At 45.3% G+C, this 20,698-nt stretch overlaps 1 protein-coding gene across 1 annotated transcript in view; it reads left to right on the top strand.

Annotated features, from left to right (window-relative positions):
• Nucleotides 1-1,014: 1,014 nt before the first annotated feature.
• FSCN1 (fascin actin-bundling protein 1) overlaps nucleotides 1,015-20,698 on the top strand; it is a 40,784-nt gene continuing 21,100 nt past the window's right edge. Inside the window, exon 1 of the mRNA XM_069084745.1 lies at nucleotides 1,015-2,127. Within this exon, the coding sequence (XP_068940846.1) occupies nucleotides 1,293-2,127 (835 nt within the window). The 5' untranslated portion in view covers nucleotides 1,015-1,292. The remainder of the gene's footprint in view (nucleotides 2,128-20,698) is intronic.

The raw sequence follows: 20,698 nt of genomic DNA, 5'->3' as shown, positions 1-20,698 counted from the left end.
GGCAAGCCTAGGTCTGGTTTGAGGATGATCAACTAAGCTTGGCCTAAAACACAGCCCAGGCTGCCTGGTTTCCACTTCTAGCCCCTTTGAAGGCTGTCTTCACCTCCCCTCCCCTCCCCCCTTCTTTGTAACCAGCTTCAGTATATATGTATGTAGGAAAGGTTACTACTGCAGGCTAAGAAAGGAAGGAAGAATCACACAGTTGCGCCTTCAGGGCAGAGGACATTAAAGAAAAATCACAGATCTAACTTTAGAGATTTTGGATTAGTCTGGGCAGTTCCATTTTACCTAGGTAGGGTTTTGAGCCCAATTCGATTCTGTCCTTGAGATTTATAAGGGAAAATTTAGACATTCTTTCCACGATATCTACCCCCCCAAGGGGGCAAGGGAGTCAGAAGCACCATTCGGAACCCTCCCGAAAGGTCTAGGAACACCCTTTGGCCCTCAGGAATGCTTACTTTCTCTCTACTGTAGCAGGCCAGTTTGGGTAATAGGGTGGGTGGGATTTGGGGTGGCTAGTAAAAAAAAAAAAAAGCAAAAAAGAAAGGGTCAAAAGAAAAGAGGCAGAAGGACCTGCCCACCAGGACGTGTGGGAGAAAGTAAAAGTAAAACCTGTGACAAAAAAGGCCCCCCACCAATTTGTGGATTCTTCCTCCCCCCCCCCCACCGGTCAATGAAAAGACTTCTTTAGAATGAACCTCCGCCTCAGATTTCCCGCCTTGCCCAAGCCTCTTTTTCTGCAAGACATGGGCTGGGACTCGGAGGGGCTGGCTGGCTAGGGGGGTGGGGAGGGGGGAATCTGTGGGCTGCATTGTGCTGGCCCCCACTGCGAGCTGCAGCTGCAGCCTCCCTCCCTCGCACCCTCCCTCCGCTCCTTCCCAATCCCGTCTCCATCCCCATCCCCATGCCCATCCCCATCCCCAACCCCTGCGCGGGGGCCGGGAGGCTCCGTCGGGGGCGGGGCCGGCTGCAAACCCCCTGACATCATCCTGTCTATATAGGCTGCAGCTGGGGCGGTGAGAGGCAGGCTTTGTGGAGCGGTGGGAGCGGGAGCGCGTTACAGGCGAACAAAGGACCGGGGTGAGCTGGTGGGGCAAGGCGAGGCAAGGCAGGCGGGAGGGCATCAGAAGACAGAGGCGCGAGGCGGCAGCCAGGGGCCACGGGAAGAGCCAGCCCTCCCTCTGCCAGCTCCGCGGAGCGGCTCGCCAGCGCCCAGGTCCCCCACCCTGCCCTCTCGCTCGCTCGCTCTCTCTCTCCGGCCCCGCAGCATCGCCCCCCAACACAGAGCCAGCATGACGGCCAACGGCACGTCGGAGTCGGTGCAGATCCAGTTCGGGCTCATCAACTGCGGCAACAAGTACCTGACGGCGGAGGCCTTTGGGTTCAAGGTGAACGCTTCGGCCACCAGCCTGAAGAAGAAGCAGATCTGGACGCTGGAGCAGCCGGCCGACGAGGCGAGCGGCGGGGGTCACGCCGTGTGCCTCAAGAGCCACCTGGGCCGCTACCTGGCGGCCGACAAGGACGGCAACGTGAGCTGCGACAGCGAGACGCCCGGAGCCGACTGCCGCTTCTTGATCGTGGCCCACGATGACGGGCGCTGGTCACTGCAGTCCGAGCCGCACCGGCGCTACTTCGGGGGCACGGAGGACCGGCTGTCGTGCTTCGCGCAGACCATCTCTCCCGCCGAGAAGTGGAGCGTTCACATCGCCATGCACCCCCAGGTGAACATCTACAGCCTGACCCGCAAGCGCTACGCGCACCTGAGCGCCCGGCAGGACGAGATCGCCGTGGACCGCGACGTGCCCTGGGGCGTGGACTCGCTCATCACCCTGGTCTTCCAGGACCAGCGCTACAGCGTGCAGACGGCCGACCACCGGTTCCTGCGCAACGACGGGCGCCTGGTGGAGAAGCCCGAGCCCGGCACCGGCTACACCCTGGAGTTCAGGTCCGGCAAGGTGGCCTTCCGGGACTGCGAGGGCCGCTACCTGGCGCCGTCGGGCCCCAGCGGCACGCTCAAGGCGGGCAAGAGCACCAAGGTGGGCAAGGACGAGCTCTTCGTGCTGGAGCAGAGCTGTCCCCAGGTGGTGCTGCAGGCGGGCAACCAGAGGAACGTGTCCACCCGGCAGGGTAAGGGTCCCTCGCGCCCCTCCCCTCCCCTCCTCAAAGCCCGGCCACTCCCCATCACTCCCGCCCTTTCTTTCCCTTTTCCAAGCTAGCAGCTTGCTTAAGCCTTCCTGACCTTCCTTTCTCTCCCAGCCTCCACCCAGCCTGCTCCCCATTCTCCCCTCCTCACCCCCCGACACCTTCCCCCTGGGTCTCCACTCTGGGATGTGGGGGAAAACGGTGCTTCCCACGTGAGGGATACCTAAGTGGGCCTGGGGGGGGGCAACTGCTGTCTGGGGGCTTATCCCCACTCCCCCCTTCCCTCCCTTATACTGCTACTCCTCCTTGGGGGAGAGGGATCTGTTGTCGGTGGGGAGAGGGCAGAGGAAGCAGAGGTCGAAACCCAAGGGCTCGAGGGAGAGACAGTTTTCTGTCTTGGGACCTTTTCTGCTTTATTTCCTACCCCCCAGGAATCCCATTTCCTCCGAAGAATTCAAAGGGAAATCCCTGGGGCAGTTTTGAGCCCCGGAGCCATCCCCTTCCTAGTGGAATGTGGAAAGGCCTCCCTGGGCCCCCACCCCTGTCTATTCCTGGTAACCCAGAGGATGTTAATCCTCTCCTTTTCCTCACCCTAACTCTTCCCTCTTCCCTACTGGGGGGGTGGGGTAGAGTGGAGGGAGCAGAATGATGAGATTGGAGGGGGGAGTGGAATGAGTGATGATGCTTCCTGAACTGCTTTCTTCGACTTCTGTCTAAACGTGTCTGCCTCGTGGGGTGGGGGCGGCTCATTCATTCTTTGCTCTCTTGGTGGTTGTCTCACCCCTCTCCTTTCCCCTTATAAATATACACATGTTTTCTTTTACCCTAACTTGGGAGGTGTGGAAATCTTATGTATCTTTTACACTTCCTCATGGAACTCAACAGAGCCCCTGCTATCCACAAAACTCATTTAGTTTCATCCTCTAAACTTAAAAGTAACAACTGCCTAAACATGCCCCCCCCCCCAAGAGAATGCAGATGCCACATCAGCTCGCCAGGGGGGCAAGTCTCCTTCCTGATCCTTCTGACTGGTGGATGGTGAGAGGTATTGCATACAGTTCCTGCTCTTGTCCCAGAAGGTTTCCTCTCTTTTGATGGGCTACAGTTCCTTCCTCCAGTCTTTTATGGTCTGTCTGGTAGCCTGTTTCTCACCTTAGTCCCTTTCTTAAGTGTCTCTTGAAGCTGGACCCCTCATGTCGCCTTGCCCTTCTTTCTCTGCATCCCTCCCCTCTAACTTTGAAATAGGGGCCCCTGTTCTCCTCAGCATTGACTTTGGAGATGAGGAGGTGATCTCTGGATGGGTTGGGATGACCGGGGCTTGACCATCTTCAGCCAATTTTAAAAACAGCATCTTTAAAAAAGCCAGAAAATCTCCTCTATCCAAAAGATTGGTGAAAGGAATATCCACTGCATTATATACCCCTTCCCAACCCCCTCACAAAAACCCTGGGATTCTCAACACACGTTTTGCAATTCCAACCATTATATGTTGATGTAAATAAATCTCTTGTCTTTGTGAGGTGGGGCCTGGAGAATTTAAGGAGAGGGGCTGCCTAATCTGTGTTTCCCCCTTCATTCAGCTTTGTCATACAGTTAATGACATAGTCACACTGCAGATGAGAAAACCAGATGTGTTATGTGAAAGGAGAGGGGGTGGTGTTAGTGTAAAGGTCAGGGTTTTGGGTTTTTTTTCTTTCAACAGGGACCATAAATCCCGATGCTTCCCTTCTGTGTTTCTGGGAAGAGGTAGAATGGTAGGATCCTGCCTCTAGGAGGAATGAATAATTGTGACTTGGCTTCAGGGTGTGTCCTACAGATTTAAATATAAGCCTTGAGCAGTTTTGCCTGGGAACATCTCCAGCGGGATGTAAAGGATCCTCGATTTAGGGCAGGAAGGGGCCCTAGAGCTCTCACCCCTGCCTTACCCCCACACTTTAAAAAAAACAAACTACTTGCCCTGAAGGAAAGGGGGTGGGGGTGGGGTAGAATTCAGGATCCAATCAGCTGGCTTCCCAAACCTCTATTGTGTGAGTCTAACTGGAGTCTCTGAGCCCTGGTTTGGGTCTGATTGAACTGGGAGAAGGTAAATGGTTAGCAGCCCCAAACAGACCTTGGGTTCAGAGGTGGGTGGGGTTCCTACTCCATCTCCTTAATTTCTGAAAACTCTTTGGTGCCAATGAAATTGCCAGCCCCAAACCAAAACCCGAATTGGGACTTGCAGGGCTCTGAAAGAAGGCAGCAGTGGTCCAATTAGCTGCAAGTATGATCTCTTGCCTTAAGTTCATTTCAGCTAGAAAAGCTGTTTCCGTTCAGCTAATCCTGGCCAGAAGCAGCAGCCACCAGCCAGTTGGAGAACTGCTGCTGAGACTTTGCTAACTTAAAAAAAAATTAACCTTTTCTTTTCCAGTGGCTTTGCTGGGTTTCTCTAATCCCACCATCTCCTTTCCTCTTCTGTACAACAGAGGGATCTGGTTTCTGGACAATGGTGAACGCCCATGCTGAATTCCAGTTTCTAAGATAAACTCTTTACCCAGGCAGCTGAGTAAGAGAGGTCTTGTCTACCTTGACTGATAAGATAGAGCCAGAGTCCCTGGAGATGACCTGATTGAGCCAGAATTGCAGCACCCCCAGAGAGTGCTGGGGTTTCTTTCTTCCCCTTTCATCTTTCCTTAGGATCTTCTTTCTCTCCTTCCTTCACCCCCCAGCCCTTCACTGTTCTCCTTTTTTTTTCTTTTCAGTCTCTGCTTAAACCAGATGAACAGGCTCCTCGAGCCTCATAACAGGCTTTCTGCCCCCAGGAAGCAGGGATGCCCTCTACCTTCTCCCTTGAAGCCCACCAACTTGAGCCTGCCTCCAAAAAGACAATGGGGTCCTGGTTTTTCCAGCATCTGATTCTCTTACCTGGACCCATTTGAACAAACACTAAAATCAGAGGGCCTGGGTTCAGATTCTACCTCTGGGATCCCTGGAGCTAGAGAACACTTAGAGAATCATAGATTTATAGCTGGAAGAGACCTTAAAAGCCACTGAGTCTAAGTCATTCATTTAATAAAAATTATTTTGTTTTTCAATTAACAAGCATTTATTTTCCCCCTCCCTTCCTCCCATTGAGAAAAGAAAGAAAACTATAACAAAACACATTGGCCACATCCAAAAAGAAATGGATGTCTCATTTTGTACTCTAAGCCTCTCACCTCTGGAGGTTAATCATCAGGCCTCTGGAATCATAAATCTACTAATTTTTATGCAGATGAGGAAGCCAAGTGACTTGCCCAGCATCACAAAGCTAAGTGTCTGAGGCAGGATTTGAATTCAGGTCCTCCTGATTCCCAAATCAAATGCTCCCTAGGTCTTAGTTGCCTTTTTAAAATGAAGGGGTGGGATCAAGTGACTTCAGAAGTCCCTTCCACCCCCTAGATCTGGGATCCTGTGAGACAGTCTATGGCATTTAACTCTTTTGAACAAAAATAGGGAAAGAGATAGAATGTTATAATACAGTGAGTGTTGGAGCTCAGTAACATGGGTTCTCCTTCCAGCTCACCTGACTTGGATAGATTACTAAAATGAAACTGAGTGGTTCAGCCAGGTCCTGTCTAGCTCATGAGGTGGCCCATGCCTGCCCCTTCTCTTGGTGTTAGGCTTCCAGACATAGTCTTGTTTGACTAGAGGGACTCCTTACATAATTTTACTTTCTGGTTCCTTGGAATGCTGGAGACCTCCAGTGACCTTTCATGGAAGGAGAGGGAAAAGATGACTGAATGGGAGGGCTGTATGTCCCAGGGAATCTTGCAATTGAACCAGATCCTCCAGGCCCATATGGTGGTTCTTGGTTTCTCAGGCCCCCCAGGTGAGTTAGAAGCAGTGACTAACCCTGATGGGGAACAGGAAATGATGGGGCACTCCTGCCAGTTGAGCTGAGTGCCAGGTGACTCTTCCCTCCCACTCCAGTGGGTGGGGACATTTTTTCCCTTTAGCAACCTGGCTCCAAGGCCTGGATAGAAGAGGCCCTGGTTTGTTTTGGGTGGGCTGTTACCTAGAAGAGGGATTGGGCTTGTTCCCTTTAGCCCCATAGAACAGACCCAGGAGCAGTCGGTAGAAACTGCAAAAGGCTCTCTATGTAGGCTTGACATCTAGAGAAACCAACTAGCCATTAGAGTAGTCCAAAAGTGAAAAGTGCTACCCTAGTGGGTGGTGGGTTCAAAGGAGACACTTTGAAGGTATATCCTAGTAGGAATTCCCTTTATGTATGAGTTGGTCTAGATCAGGGGTGGGGAACCTTTGACCTCAAGGCCACATGTAGCCATCTAGGTCCTTGAGTGCGGCCCTTTACTGAATCCAAACTTCGAGGCTGCAGGTTCTCCACCCTTGATCTAGAAGGACATTGGAGTCTCTTTCAAATCCTCAAATTCTGTGATTCTGGTTACCTGATCCTTTAAGCCTAAAGGGAGAAAGGAGAGGATGTACAAGAAGTTTTGGGGAGAATCCCATTCATCTTGGGAATTGATGACTTTGCTGATCAAAAAAAAAAAAAGATAAAAACAAAAAACTGGGACCTTTTGATTATAAGACCAGCTTTTCTTTGAAGATACCATCTGGAAGTCTGTGTTTCTTTTGCTTCTCGGCCTTTTTGACAGTCCTCAGAGGAAATACTTAAATAAAAGTGATAGGGAAGAGAAGTAGGTGTGTTCATAGCACTCTAGCTGTCCTGGAAAGTTATAAGAATGGGACTTGGAAATCCCAGCTAATTTTGAATGAATAGGAGAGGAAGCAAGTCACCTATAGGCTGCTTATGTTCCTTTCCTTTCCTTTCCCTTCTGTCAAGAGACACCTGGGTAGCTGGGCAAGTCAGGAATACTAACCTTACCTTCTGACGCTGACTTTTTTTTTTCCTTTTTGGAGAAGGGAAGGCAGGGCAATTAAGTGACTTGCCCAAGGTCACAAGGCTAGTAAGTGTCTGAGTCCGGATTTGAACTCAGGTCCTCCTGACTCCAGGGCCAGTACTCTGTTCACTGCGCCACCTAGCCACCCCTGCTGACATTATTTTTAAGAGGTGAAAGTTAGGTAACTATTGTCAATTAGAGGGGCATCTTGTGACCTTGGTGAAGTCATTGTAACTTCTGTGCTTTAATTTTTCTCTTCTATAAAACGAAGGGGTTGAACTCAGCAGCCATCAAGGTCTCTTCTACCTCTAAATCTATCGTCTTATGATCCTCAAATAAGCAGAAAAACTTTTTGAATTCACATGCAGACTATGTAATAGGAAACTTGGGGGCTGACAGGAAAGGAAGAAGAAAACCCAGTAATTAAGATTATCTTTTTTGGGAAAAATTTTATATTTTGTTTTTTAAATTTATTTTTATTTTTTCCAATTATATGTTAAAACAATTTTAAACATCTGATTTCTAAAATTGAGTTCCAAATTCCTTCCCTTCCTCAATCCCCTCCCCCATCCTTGAGAAAGCAGGCAATTTGATCTAGATTATACATGTACTAACTAGGATTATCTTGATAAACTTGACAGAATCATTAATAAGTGTATGGGGCAGGGGTGAGGGAGAGGGGTGCGGGAAAGGGGTGCCCATTGGTGGTATTCTATAATAAAGAACATCCCAAGGGACATGAATCTCCAAAGCTGCGATGCTGGCTCCATCCCCAGTCTTCAATTGTTCTCCAAATATCTCCTAGTACCTAGTTTTATCTTTAGTGTGAGACTCCCAAACAAAATTCCAGTTTCCTGTTTCAGTAAATAGGATGCTGGACTTAGAACCTGGGTCCAGACTTAATTTATGTAGAACAACCCTGCTTCAAAGAGCTTCTCAGGGTTTCTACTAAATCTTTGGAGGGAGGTCCCTTACTGTCTATCCCATTAAGCTGATAAAATAATCACATTTCTTGGATTTTCATGTTGGTAAAGTTTTGGAGTTTTTTTTTTTTAATCTCCTTTTTGCCTTTTAAAATGATCGTGTTGAAAATTCAAAGTGGCCTATGTAATTTTCTCATCTCCCCCCTTTCCTGTTCCCTTAAGGCTCATGATTTTCCAGTTATTTGTGATTCATCCTCTTTAAGAACTCAGAAGTCATATTTCAGAAGTAAGGTGCTAACACTCAACTTGTAAGGACTTGATGGGTTAGGCAAGTGAGTTCTCCAGAGCCTTCCTGTATACCATAGGGAATTTCTGGCCTTGGGAACCTTGCTTTTTTCCGAATTGTGGCATTGAAACATTCCTGGAGTGAGAAATCAAGTTGTCTGGATCAACGAGTACTTGCATGTTCAGCCAGCCCCAGTCTTGGGTCTAGTGCATTGGTAAGCACAATGCTGGGTATAAAAGTCCATGACATGGGCCTTACTCATAAGGAATTGACCTGCCTTCCCTGCAGGAGTCAGGGCACAAGGCTTGGTCCTTAGCCATCATCAAGGAGAGCAAAAGGAATGACTATAGCAGCTAATCCCTTTAACAATAATGATAATAACTAGCTTCATAAAGCTCCTGCTACATGCTAGGCGCTGTACTTAGTGCTATGATCTCTTGACTTCCTCCAGTAGTTCATCATACAGGGTCCTTTTCTAGGGAGATGGTCCCAAAGCCTCTGACACCATCCAAGTATCGGGGAACGTCTTATTAACTGTAGCTTGGCTTTGTGGAGGTGGGGAGGGCTCTGGAGTTGGCCTCCGTTGGGACTAGTCTCTCATTGTCATATCCTTATTGGCAATCATGCCCCTTCTGGAAGAACATTTGGTCTCCTCTTTCAGGGATTAGCTAAGGACAGAGAATCATTTGACAGTCTCTCATGCTATCCTTACGGACAAGAGGCGGTAGCTAGCTACTCATACGTTGGTTAGATTAAGAACACCTGCTATGTCTTCAGTGGGATGTATACTTGGCCCTGTGCTATTTAATACATTTTTAGCAATGAGTTAGATTAAGCCCCAAAGAATGTTTCCCAAGTCTGCAGGAGAGATGAGGCCAGTGAATGACAGAGGGCCTCCTGCAAAGTCTCAGATTAGAATATTAAGCCAAACCTAAAAAGGTAAAACTTAACTGATAACTTGAGTTCAAAAAGTCAACTTTTAAGTAAAAGGAGAGGGAGATTTTTCAGACAAGGTATGATCTGGAGGTTTTAGTATAGTAATAGCTAACATTTAGATAGCATTTTAAGATTGCAAAGCCTTTACCTGTGTTATGTCATTGAGTCCTAAGAGGTTCTTGTCCGGACATCAAACTCTTCCTGACTCTGTGAACCATATTGTCCATGGGGTTTTCTTGGCAAAGATAATGGAGTGGTTTGCCATTTCCTTCTTCAGTGGATTAAGGCAAACAGGTGAAGTGACTTGCCCAGGGTCAGACGGCTAGTCTGAAGCCAGATTTGAACTCAGGTCTTCCTGACTGTAGGCCCAGAACTCTATCCACTAAACCATCTAGCTATCTCATTAACAAGAAGCAGGTTGGCGCCATTATTATTCCCATTTTACAGATGAAGAAATTGAGGCCAACGGTGGTTGTGATCACATGTTAATCTATCTATGATCACACAGGATATGTAGATAAGGATCAAATAGTATGCTAGCAAATCTTGGAGGCAGAATTCAAACTCCGGTCTTTCTCATTCCAAGTCTACTGTTCTATCCACAATATAGACTATGAGTCGTTGGTATGATGAGGTAGCCCCCCCCTCCCCCAAAAAAAAAACCTAATGTGACTTTAAAAAAAGCTGCATTGGAAGAATAGTGTTCATAATGAGGGAAGGAATAGACCCTGTGTACTTTGTTCTGATCAGACCATGTCTGGAATATGAAGGTCAGTTCTGCCCACGACATTTTAGCCTAGATCAGTATGCTGGAAAGCATCCAGAAGAATAAGACTGGAGAGTAGACTGGGGTAATGAGGACTGGGTAAAGGAAACGGGAGGTTTGTGGATGGGAAAGAGAAGGCACCGAACCGGGACATGATCATTGCCTTCAGATATATTTAGGCCCTCTTGTGGGAGAAGGGTTGGATTTGTTCTATCTGGCCTCAGAAGGCACTATGAGGAGTTGTGGTTGCACCTTATACTGGCATATTCAGGCTTGATGTAAAGAAACATTTCCTAACGATGAAAACCATCTGAAAGTGGATTAGTGAGAAAGGACAGGATTAAGCAATTATTAAGCGCCTGTTATATCCCAGGCACTGTGCTGTATGCTTTAGAGAGAACTCATTTCCTACAGCAATCTAGAAAGTAGGTGTTGTTATCCCCAGTTTATGGTTGAGAAATTAGGCAAAGGTTAAGTGACTTGTCCAGGTTTACACAACTATTAAGTGTCTGAGGTTGAACTCTGGTCTTCCTTACTCCAGGTCCAGGGCTCTCTGCACTGGGTCACCTACCTGCCTCTAAGAGACTGGTTTTCTGGAGGCAAGGGCTTCTCTGATCAGATATATTGGGAGTAGATGGCCCCTGAGGCCCTTTGAATTCTGCATTGCCACAATCATGGAAAGTCTAGAATCCAGCCATTCCAATGATTAGGGTTAAAGGCCTTGTCTTCCATCTCCTTTCAGTAATCCCCCTTATAAGCACCTACTTTTTAAAAAAAATTTTATTTACTTTTAGTTTACAACGTTCAATTCCACAATCCTATAAACACCTACTTTGTACAAAACAAGGTTGAGTAGACAAGCAGAGTCCTTAGCTTAGACTGAACCCTAGACTTATCGTTGCCCTAATTGTACATGGTGGGTCGTCATCATTAGAGAGATTGGTCAGCATTCCACTTGACATTTAGAGCCTAATCTTAAATCTACCCTTAAGTCTTAAATACCAGTAAGGAAAGATGGAAGTAGTGACTTCAGGAAGTTGGTAGGGCTAATGTCTCTTAAGATTTAGAAAGTTTTCATGTGGCCACCTCAAGGGACTCTGAACTAGGACAGTCTAGAAGAATAGAAATGATACAGGGATGTTGGGCCTAAAGACAACTGAAGCCCAGGAGGTTTCTGCCAGGCGCGGAGCCAGGGCCATCACTGGGGCATTCTGCCACTCTCCTCTTGGCCTTGAATTTCAAGCCACATGATCCTTCTGGCAACTCTGAAAAAGGGTCACCGGAGTAGAATTAAAACTCTTTGTTGGTAAATAGTCCAAATCAGGCTAGATAGACTTCCCCAGGGAAGCTCGTAATTAGATTAGGTGGAGTGTCAAGGAAGGCCCACATTTTTCCTGAAAGAAAGCTTGTAGACCGAGGGCTATAGGCAATAAAGATTATCTCTTGGAGGTAAATCGAAATTGTAACATGTCAAGATGGTCTTTTAAGAAATTATTGGACTCTTTTTTTGGTTTTTATTTCACCTTCATTTTCAAATATATTCCCCCTGTCACCTTGCCAGGGAGCTCTGGTCTTTTTTAAGGGAGGTGAGGGTGAGGAAAGAAGACAATTCTTTCAGTATTGTTCCACACCCAGAATCCCTTTTATTTAGTCATTTTTCAGTCGTGTCTGATTCTTCATGATCCTATTTGGGGTTTTCTTGGCAGAGATACTAGAGTGCTTTGCCATTTCCTTCTCCATCCCATTTTACAGATGAGGAAACTAATACAAACAGGGTAAAGTGGCTTGTCCAGGGTCACACAACTAGGAAATGTCTGAGACCAGATTTGAACTCGTAAAGAAGGGTCATTCTGGAGCGGCCAGGTAGCACAGCAAGTAAGAGCACCGGCTCCAGTGTTGGGACGACCTGGAGATCGAATCCCGGGCTCAGACACTCAGCACCACACCCAGAAATAACTGGCCGTCAAACCTTGAGCAAGTTACTTAACCCCCGATTGCTTAAAAAAAAAAAAAAAAGAAGGGTCATTCTGACTCTCTTTGCTGCCCAAAATCCCTACCTTTGCAAATATGAGAAGTACAGTTATCCTTTCCACGCCATGGCTTAGGGGCAGTGCCTCCTTTGATCTGGAAAGTCCATGTAAAATTTTTTCACCCTCCCTTTGTACCAGAGAAGTCATCTGAATTATGGTATTAAAAGATAAGGCATGTTGATATTATACAATACTATACATATATTTTACACCTTTCTGAGTTTCTAAACTTTTTATCATCTTCCAGCCTTCACCTTTATCATCTGCTGGCCTTTGCATGTTATCTGCGGCTTCTGCAAAACTCCCCCCAAAATTCCCTTTTAATTTCTTACACTGACCCATGATATATTGAAGCCATGATAGGAAGGTTGTGATGTGGAAGGGATAATTATAGGTACGTTTTCTCTTCTTCTGGACCAACCTGGAGGAGGACAGTTAACAAGGCGTTTTGCTTGATTTTTTTTTTCCATTTGCATTGTCATCATTTGTGATACTATTTTTTTGGTTCTTAGCTCTTTTGCATCTGTTGGTTTAAGTCGTCCTATGCTTTTCTAAAATTTTCCTATTAATCATTTCTGCCCTGGAGTCAGGAGGACCTGAGTTCAAATCCAACCTCAGACACTTGACACACTTACTAGCCATTTGACTTTGGCCAAGTCACTTAACCCCAATTGCCCTCCAAAAAAAAAAAAAAGGTAAAATCATTTCTTATGTACAGTACTATTACATGTACCATGGTTTGTTTAGCTGTTCCCCAGCTGATGGACATTGACATTATAGTGCTGCTATAAATATTTTGGTGTATATGGGACCTTCCTTTGTATCATTTAACTGCTTATGTATGTGCCTAACAGTAGAATACGGGGGCCAAAGGATATAGACATCTTTGTCATTTTCCTAGCATAATACCAAATGGTTCCAGAATGGTTAGACCATGTCACAGTTTCATCAGTATTGTATTAGTGTGTCTAAAAGATGAGTTTTCAGAAGAAGTAATCATCTTCCTGCCAAATGGGAGGCATAGAGATCATGAACTAGGGCAGAGGTGGGGAACCTGCAGCCTCGAGGCCACATGTGGCCCTCTAGGTCCTCGAGTGCAGCTCTTAGACTGAATCCAAACTGTGGCCTTGAGGCTGTAGATTCCCCAAAGTTTGGTTCCAGTCAAAGCCCCTGAGCTAGTGTCTTTCTCTTGTAGAGGCACTAGAATGTCAGAGCTAGGAGAGACTTCGATGGGCATATAGTACAACACACAGTGAAAGAAACTGATTTGTCCAAGGTATCACATAGTATCAAAGCTAGAATTCCCACATGGGTTTTCGTATTCTTAAGTCCAAGACAAAAAATTGCAGAGAAGTTATCAACCTGCAAGGGCAGAGAGGGAGTTTCTCATTTAAGATCTTTCAGTAGTGGGAGGGGCTCTTGACCTTTCTTTGTGTCATGAACCACCTTGGGGCATCTGGTAACACTCATGGATCTCTTCTCAATATGATGTTTTCTAATTCATAATAAAATAATGTTACAAAGGAAACTCAAGTGGTGAAAATAAAAGATGTGACTTTTTCCCATCTAAATTCATGGACCCTAAGTTAAGAAGCTCAGCCTTAGAGCAGTGGAATAACAGATCCAGCCCATATCAGTTTCCTTGTTGAATTAAGCCCCTTTTGTGAGATGGATAAAAAGCTTCAGGGAACAGATAACGATTGGACTTCCTTCATATGCACAGTGAAGTAGGGTAGTATGAATATAAAAGTGTTTGTGGGTTTGTTTTTTCTATAGCATCTTCCTAGGTGAATATTTATCCTCCTAGCTCAGGGGAAAAAACTCCCAGTTTGTCCTTGATTCCAGCAAATTATAGGATTTTAGAGCTAGACACAGACATTAGCTATTATCTAGTGTAACGCCCCCTCGTTGATCAGTGTGGAAGGGGAAGCTTAGTGACTTTTTCAGTGCATATGCCTTGTCTGTGACAGGGCCAGGACTAATTTGTAGATCTCCTGAATCCTAAACCAGCCCACTTGGGAACATTATCTTCTTCTGTATAGTTGAAATATGATTGGAGATAAAAGAAAAGTGATGTAACGTTGGAAGTTAGTAGTGATAGAATCATACGTCTTTTAAGGTGCCTTTTTTCATCCAGTTCAGATATTTGGGTTGAATTTTCAAATTGTTAAAGAAAAATAAGCTAGGTGGCACCGTGAATAGAGCGTACTGGCCCTAGAGTCAGGAGAACCTGAGTTCAAATCCGACCTCAGATACTTAACACTTACTAGCCCTGTGACCTTGGGCAAGTCATTTAGCCCCAAATGCCCTGCATAACCCCCTCCAAAAAAACAAACAAACAAAAAAGAAGCATCCGGATATTAGGATGGATCCAGAACTATTCATTCAATAAGCAGCATTGGATCCTTGCTAGTTGTCAGATACTGATGGAGATACACATGGAAAAACAATCATTGCTTTTGAGGAGCATTTGTGTGGGAGGGGACATCTATACCAACGTGTGTGTATGTGACCTTGGGCAAGTCACTTCCTTTCTCTGTGGGTTGTACCACATGACTGTCAAGGTCTCTTCTAAGTACTGACATTCCAGTGCCTTTCCAAGAAGAATCCGCTAGCTTGTGATCTCCATGCCTTCCATTTGGTAGGAAGATGACTACTTCTTTTGAAAGCTCATCTTCTAGAGACAAACAGACACTCGCGCCTGGTAATTTGAGTGGCAGAGAGAAGAGACACTGGCAGTTGGGTGGGATGGGGAGAGGGAGGTTTGGAAAGACCTCCTATAAAAGGTGGTAAAGGTGCTAAGCTTTACAGGAAGCTAAAGATTTTAAGAGGTAAAGGGCAGGAGGGGAGGACATTGCTCACACAGGAGCAGTTTAGGTAAAGGCACAGAGATAGAGGAAGATGGAATAGATATAAGGTGCTAGGAAGCCATTTTGACTGGATTGAAGAGCGTGTGAATGGGAATAACATATAAGAAGACTGAGGGGATAGGTTGGAGCTGTCTAATGAAGAGGTGTTTGCCAAGCAGAAGTGTGTATTTGATCTCAGCTGTACTAGGGGACCACTAGAGATTATTAAGTCAGGCAGTGGCGTGGTCAGACCTGTTCTCTAGGAATATATGTCCCTTTGGCAACTGCTGGGAAGGTAGATTGGAGAAGGGGAAAAGCCGGAGGTAAGGAAGTAGTCTGGGCAAGAGGCATGGAAGCCCTTGAGAGAGTGGTCCTGTGAATGTAGAAAAGGGGATGTATGGGAGGAAGAATCAACAAAACATGGTAGCTGATTGTATATAAGGGATGAGGGCAAGTGAGGAGAGAGCAATGAGTCAGCTGCTTTAAGCCTGGGTGATTAGAAGGAAGGTTACACTCTCCGCAGATATGGTAGAAAATTGGAAGATGGCTAGGTTGGAGGACAAAGATAATGAATGAGTTGTATTTTGGATGTGTGTTTGAGATGCCTATTGGAGTCCAGTTAAAAATGGTCAGTACACCAAAGAAAGAGAACAGTAGGGCTGGACGTACGGATCTGGGAGTCATTTAGAGAAGAGCTAATTGAACCAAGTGAGAGAAGATGGAGAGAAAAGAGAAGAAGAGGGTCCTTAGGGGATACAGCCACAATTATGGGAAAAAGAAGAAAGCCAGCCTGGGAAAAATACCAAGCAGAAACTGGCTGCGGGTGTTTGGAGGGGAATGTATCTCTCCAGTTAAGACTTTTTAACTTTAAAGCCTTTCTACTGTTGACATTCCCGAGGGCATTAAGGGAAACATTCTTGAGTCATTGAATTATCTAGATAGATGTTGGGATTGAATTGAACATCAATTTATTAAGCTTCTGTGTTGAGAGCACTCTGTTACAACATACAAAATTTAGGTGACATGGTCTCTGCCTTCTGGAGATTACTTAGTACAATAGGGAGAGCAGTAGGAAAAATGGAAGGAAATATTTGGACAGATAAATACATAATGCATAAAATATGAATTGATAGGGAACAAAGTGAGCACCTGTGAACAGGTAGGAAAGTAGGGAATCTGTGCAGTGGAGGACTGCCCAATTTGGCGGCAGCAGGTTAATGAGAAAGACATTGAGATGGATGTTTTGATTGGGCAGGGGGGGGGGGGGGCGGGGCGAGACGGGAGCCTTTGACTCAAGAGGTAAGGGCTGGAAAAGGCACCTATTTAGATTTAGTCCAACCCTTTCATTTGAACAATGAGGAACTTTGAGGCTCAGAAAATACCAGCAACTTGTCCAAGGTCATACCACTATTTAGTGGTAGAACCTGGGATTAGAATCCAGGATGCCTGACTTTCAGTTCAAGGTTCATTTTGTCACATATAACTTTGTACTCAGCACATAGTAGGTGCTTAATAAATGTTTATGTTGCTTGATTGAGGAAGGTAGCTTTTAGACATTGATGCCTTTTGTTTCAACAGTAGTCATTTCCGGATGTACTCCACTTGTAATAGAGAAAAACACTGAGCAAAACTAACTGATAAATCAGTTGAGTGCAAGCATATATATAGCTCCCGTCACTGCACCAAACAGAGGTAGATGCTTCAGTTCTGTTCTCCGGGGCCAAAATTGATCATTAAAATCATGTCAATTGTGGCTTTGCTTTAAGCATTCTTTTCATTTTTCTCCTGGTTCTGCTCACTGCACTGTGAATCAGTTCATACATATTTTTTCATGTTTCTCTGAATTCCTCATTTGTTGTTTCATATGGTACAATAATATTCTTCAACATTTCACATACTCTGCTAATTCTTTCCAAATTTATCCTGTACATAATTTGTCTGTACATAATTGTGTATGTATTGTCTCCCCCACTCGGCTAAAGCTCTGAATGTCTTTTGCCTTCCTTTGTAACCCCAAGTTATCCCTACATATGTGATGCATAATAGGTTTTTAATAAATGTTTATCAGCTGAATATACCACAGTTTATTTGATCACTCTGCAACCAATGGGGACCCACACTGTTTCTAGGGTTTTTTTGCTAGAAAAGTGCTTCTATGAATATTTTGGCCAGAGGTTCCCAAACTTATTTGGTTTACCACCCCCTTTAAAAAAAAATACCGAGTACCCCTGGAAATATATTTTCTTTAAACTGTGAATGGGTTTTTTTTGGGGGGGGACAGGGGGTTTAAAATTTTTACATAGTTTCAAAAAATGTGAAATACATATTTTTGAAATGATGCATTTTAAATTTAATAATTGATTATAAATTTGTGTTTTTCCCTCATTGAAATTTTAATGATGCAATACTGCATCATGTAACCATATAGTATCGTAATGTAAACAAGTCATTACATGCAAATATTCCTGCCCATGTATGCTGGACTTCCAATGGTCCTCTATGCACTTACCTGCCAACACTGGCTTATTAAGACCTGTTGGTGCACTTGACCACTGATTGGTTATTTTGTGTGTTTATTTGGAAAATAATGTAATCACTACAACTTTAATTCTGTTATACAACAGATGAAACATATATGAATGGCTTTTCAGAATTTTCTTATTTGATCTTTCCTTATCCTTATTTTTTTTAATATCCCCCCCAGACTATTACCACCCTGCTGCATTGTTCCAGCACTCCCCAGAGTGGGAGTGTGGAACCTGTCCTCTAGACTAAGGGTTCCCAGCCTTTTCAAGTATGATAACCCCTTTTAACATCAATTTTGGATATTTCCACATGCTGGGTATACAGGCTACCATGAATTCAATAAAACTTAAATGAGTTTATAGCTTATTAATCACAACAGCATCTACATACATTTGTAAAGTAGCAGTATAAGTGAGACATTCTCACTACAGAAGAGAGGTTTGCATTTTGATTGACAGACCCCTAGCAAATTCTCCGTGGTCCCTAGGTTGAAAATTGCTGCTTATATGCCTAGGGTTTCAAATGGCACTCTTAGATTAGTTTTAATAGTCAAACAGGCGCTCTCTCTGTTCCTTACTCAGGACATCCCACTCTGTTCCTTTGCATTAGCTGGTCCACCCTGCCTGCTATGTATTCCCTCCTTAACTATCCCTCATAGAGATACCTTTTCTTCCTTTATGATGCTGCTCATGCACCATCTTCTGCATGAAGTCTTGCCTGATTTCCCCCCCCCCCCCAACTACTTATATTTGAGGTGACAAAGTGAATAGAGTGCCAGGCCTGGAGTCAGGAAATCTTATTTTCCTGACTTCAAATCTGGCTGCAGACACTAGCTGTGTGATGTTGGGCAAGTCATTAAATTTTGTTCGCCTCAGTCTCCTCATCTATAAAATGAGCAGGAAATGTTGCCAAGAAAACCCCAAATGGGGTTGCAAAGAGTCAGACACGGCTGAAAAACAATGGAACAATGCTGAACACTTTGTATATGTCTGTATTTATTAATTTTATATTTGTGTGGTATATACTTTTGGATACACTTATTTCTTTTGCATTAAAACATGAGCTTGTCTTGCAGTAGGAATTGTTTGATTCTTTGAACCTGTCCACTGGGCCCAGCACCTAAGAGATACTTAATAATAAATATTTTGTTCATTCATTGAGTGATATTTTGATGGGCTTCATCCCACTTATTCCCTGAAAATTGCCTTCCTACCACTCTTGACCCGATGAAGGTACCCTACTTAGAGGTCCATGATTCATCAAATTGAGGTGTGTCTGGAGGGTAGCGTTGAGGGGAGAAGAATTGGGGGAGGGAGACCAGTCTTGGCCCAGTCTCACTATAGCATGTAGCTATCCAGCATGCCAGGCCATCTGACCCCCAGCAGGAGGCTAAAAGTAGCCCCCACATGGAGGGCACCCTTGGGAACAAAGCAGTTAAAGCCTCCAGTGAGGGGCAGATAGGTGGCACAGTGAATAGAGCACAGCCCTGGAGTCAGGAAGACCTGAGTTCAAATGTGGCCTCAGGCACTTACTAGCCATGTGACCTTGGGCAAGTCACTTAACCCCAATTGCCCTACCTTCCCCTCTTCCAAAAAGCAAAAAAAAAAAAAAAAGCCTCCAGTGGTACTTGGGGCAGAAGGGATACAAAGAAAGGAGGGGGGTGTCTTCCTGCTGTTCCTGAGCTATCCCGCCTTCAGTAATGAATTCAAGATCCCAGCATCTCTTGCTTCATCTCCCCACATGTTGCTTGGGTGTCCCTGCTGGGGAACCAGGCAGACACCCCCTGAAGTACCAGGCTAAGCTTCAGAGGGGGGTGATGCAAAGCAAGCCTCCTGGAGGCATGCAGAGTGGCAGTGCCATCTGCCAGCCAGTGTTTGGCCCGGGGGGAGGGGCTTTTATTTTTTTCCTTTCCCGTTTGTCTCCTGGGATAGAGCATCAGAATTGCAGATGCCGCCGCTTAATCAGCATTCTGGATTCTCCTAATGTAGTTTTACTGGGCAGCATTTCTTCATTTCCACAGCTCGGGCCCCATGGCACCTTCTATTTGTTTTCTGTTTCAGCCCTTTGAAGCCTTCATCTGCTGGAATGGAGGGTTTTGGTTTTTTTAAACTACATTCCTTTCTGCTGAGTCCATGTAACCCAGCTCTGGGGTTAACCTTGGGGTTTTTTTGTTTTTTATTTTTTAAAAAAATGGTTTTTTTTGATGAAGGTGTTCACAGACTAGACTCCTTTGTGTGTGTGTGAGAGATCTGCCCTTCTTTGTAAGCCTGGCGTGGACCTCTGTGCCCTGGAGGAGAATCTTCCTGCCATCTCTTAGGAATCCTTGTAACCTGAGGTCCCCTCCTTTTGTCTTTCCCCTGTGATCATCTGAATGCATGTGACACTGCCGTCTGGATGGTAATTTCAAGTGTGAAGAAGCCTTAGTCAGTCTCAGGGACGTCTGAACCACTAATTTTTTTTTTAAATAGAGGGGAAGAAAACGTGTTTCTATAGTAACACTAGTCTCTTAATTAGGGATTTTAAGACCAAATGGTGCCACTTTATCTCTCTCCCCAAGAGAGGTGTTTCCCTTTCACCTAAAGAAGGGAGGAAATCAGAGGAGAAACCATGGGGCTTTTACAAATTTTCCAGTTGCTGCTATTTAGAGCCCCCCCCACCCCATACTGCTTTTTGCCCCGGGGTATGGGGGGTGGTGGAGGGGACGACACAGACTGGGTCTCCTGGCAGGATTGGGTCTTAGCATGGATTAAGTACTTAGTTAGGCTCAGGGCTCTAGTCCTATGGACAGTCAATCCATTTTATCCATTGCCAGATACTGGGGGCCCTGCTCTCTGTAGAAAATGAGCACAGTTGGTGGGGAAATCCAGATGGTGCTGAAACTAATCTTAAAGTGGGCTGGAGGAGGGGTCCTCTTAGGTCTATTGAGAACTTTTGTAGAGCTATAGAAACTGCCACCTCCCCCCCCCCCCCCCCCGATTTTTTGCCCCAGGAAGGGGCGTCCCAAAGGAATGCCCTCTGAGAGCCTGGTCATTTACTTAACAATATGCCTGGCAAGTTCTTTTTTACTGAAAGATAGGGTGGCCCAGGGGAATTTGTCCTCTGATTTGTATTCCCCATTAATAGGGCTAGAAGATGTCTTAAAGGTTCTCAACCAATCCTCATTTTAAAAGTGAAAAAAACTGGGGCTCCCAAGAGGTTAAATGACATACTTAGGGTCACACAATCAGTTAGAAACTTTTCATAGCTCTCAAGCCAGAAAGGGACTCAGGGGCTATTTGTTCCAACTCCCAAGCATATGTAGATAGATAGATAGATAGATAGATAGATAGATAGATAGATAGATAGATAGATAGATAGATA

The sequence above is a fragment of the Petaurus breviceps genome, unplaced genomic scaffold (assembly GCF_028583685.1).
Source record: "Petaurus breviceps papuanus isolate PSGF00001 unplaced genomic scaffold, PetGlider_PUasm1.0 175, whole genome shotgun sequence".
NCBI lineage: Eukaryota > Metazoa > Chordata > Mammalia > Diprotodontia > Petauridae > Petaurus > Petaurus breviceps.
The sequence above is the reverse complement of the archived record's forward strand: the minus strand, read 5'-3'. Positions and strand labels throughout refer to the sequence as shown.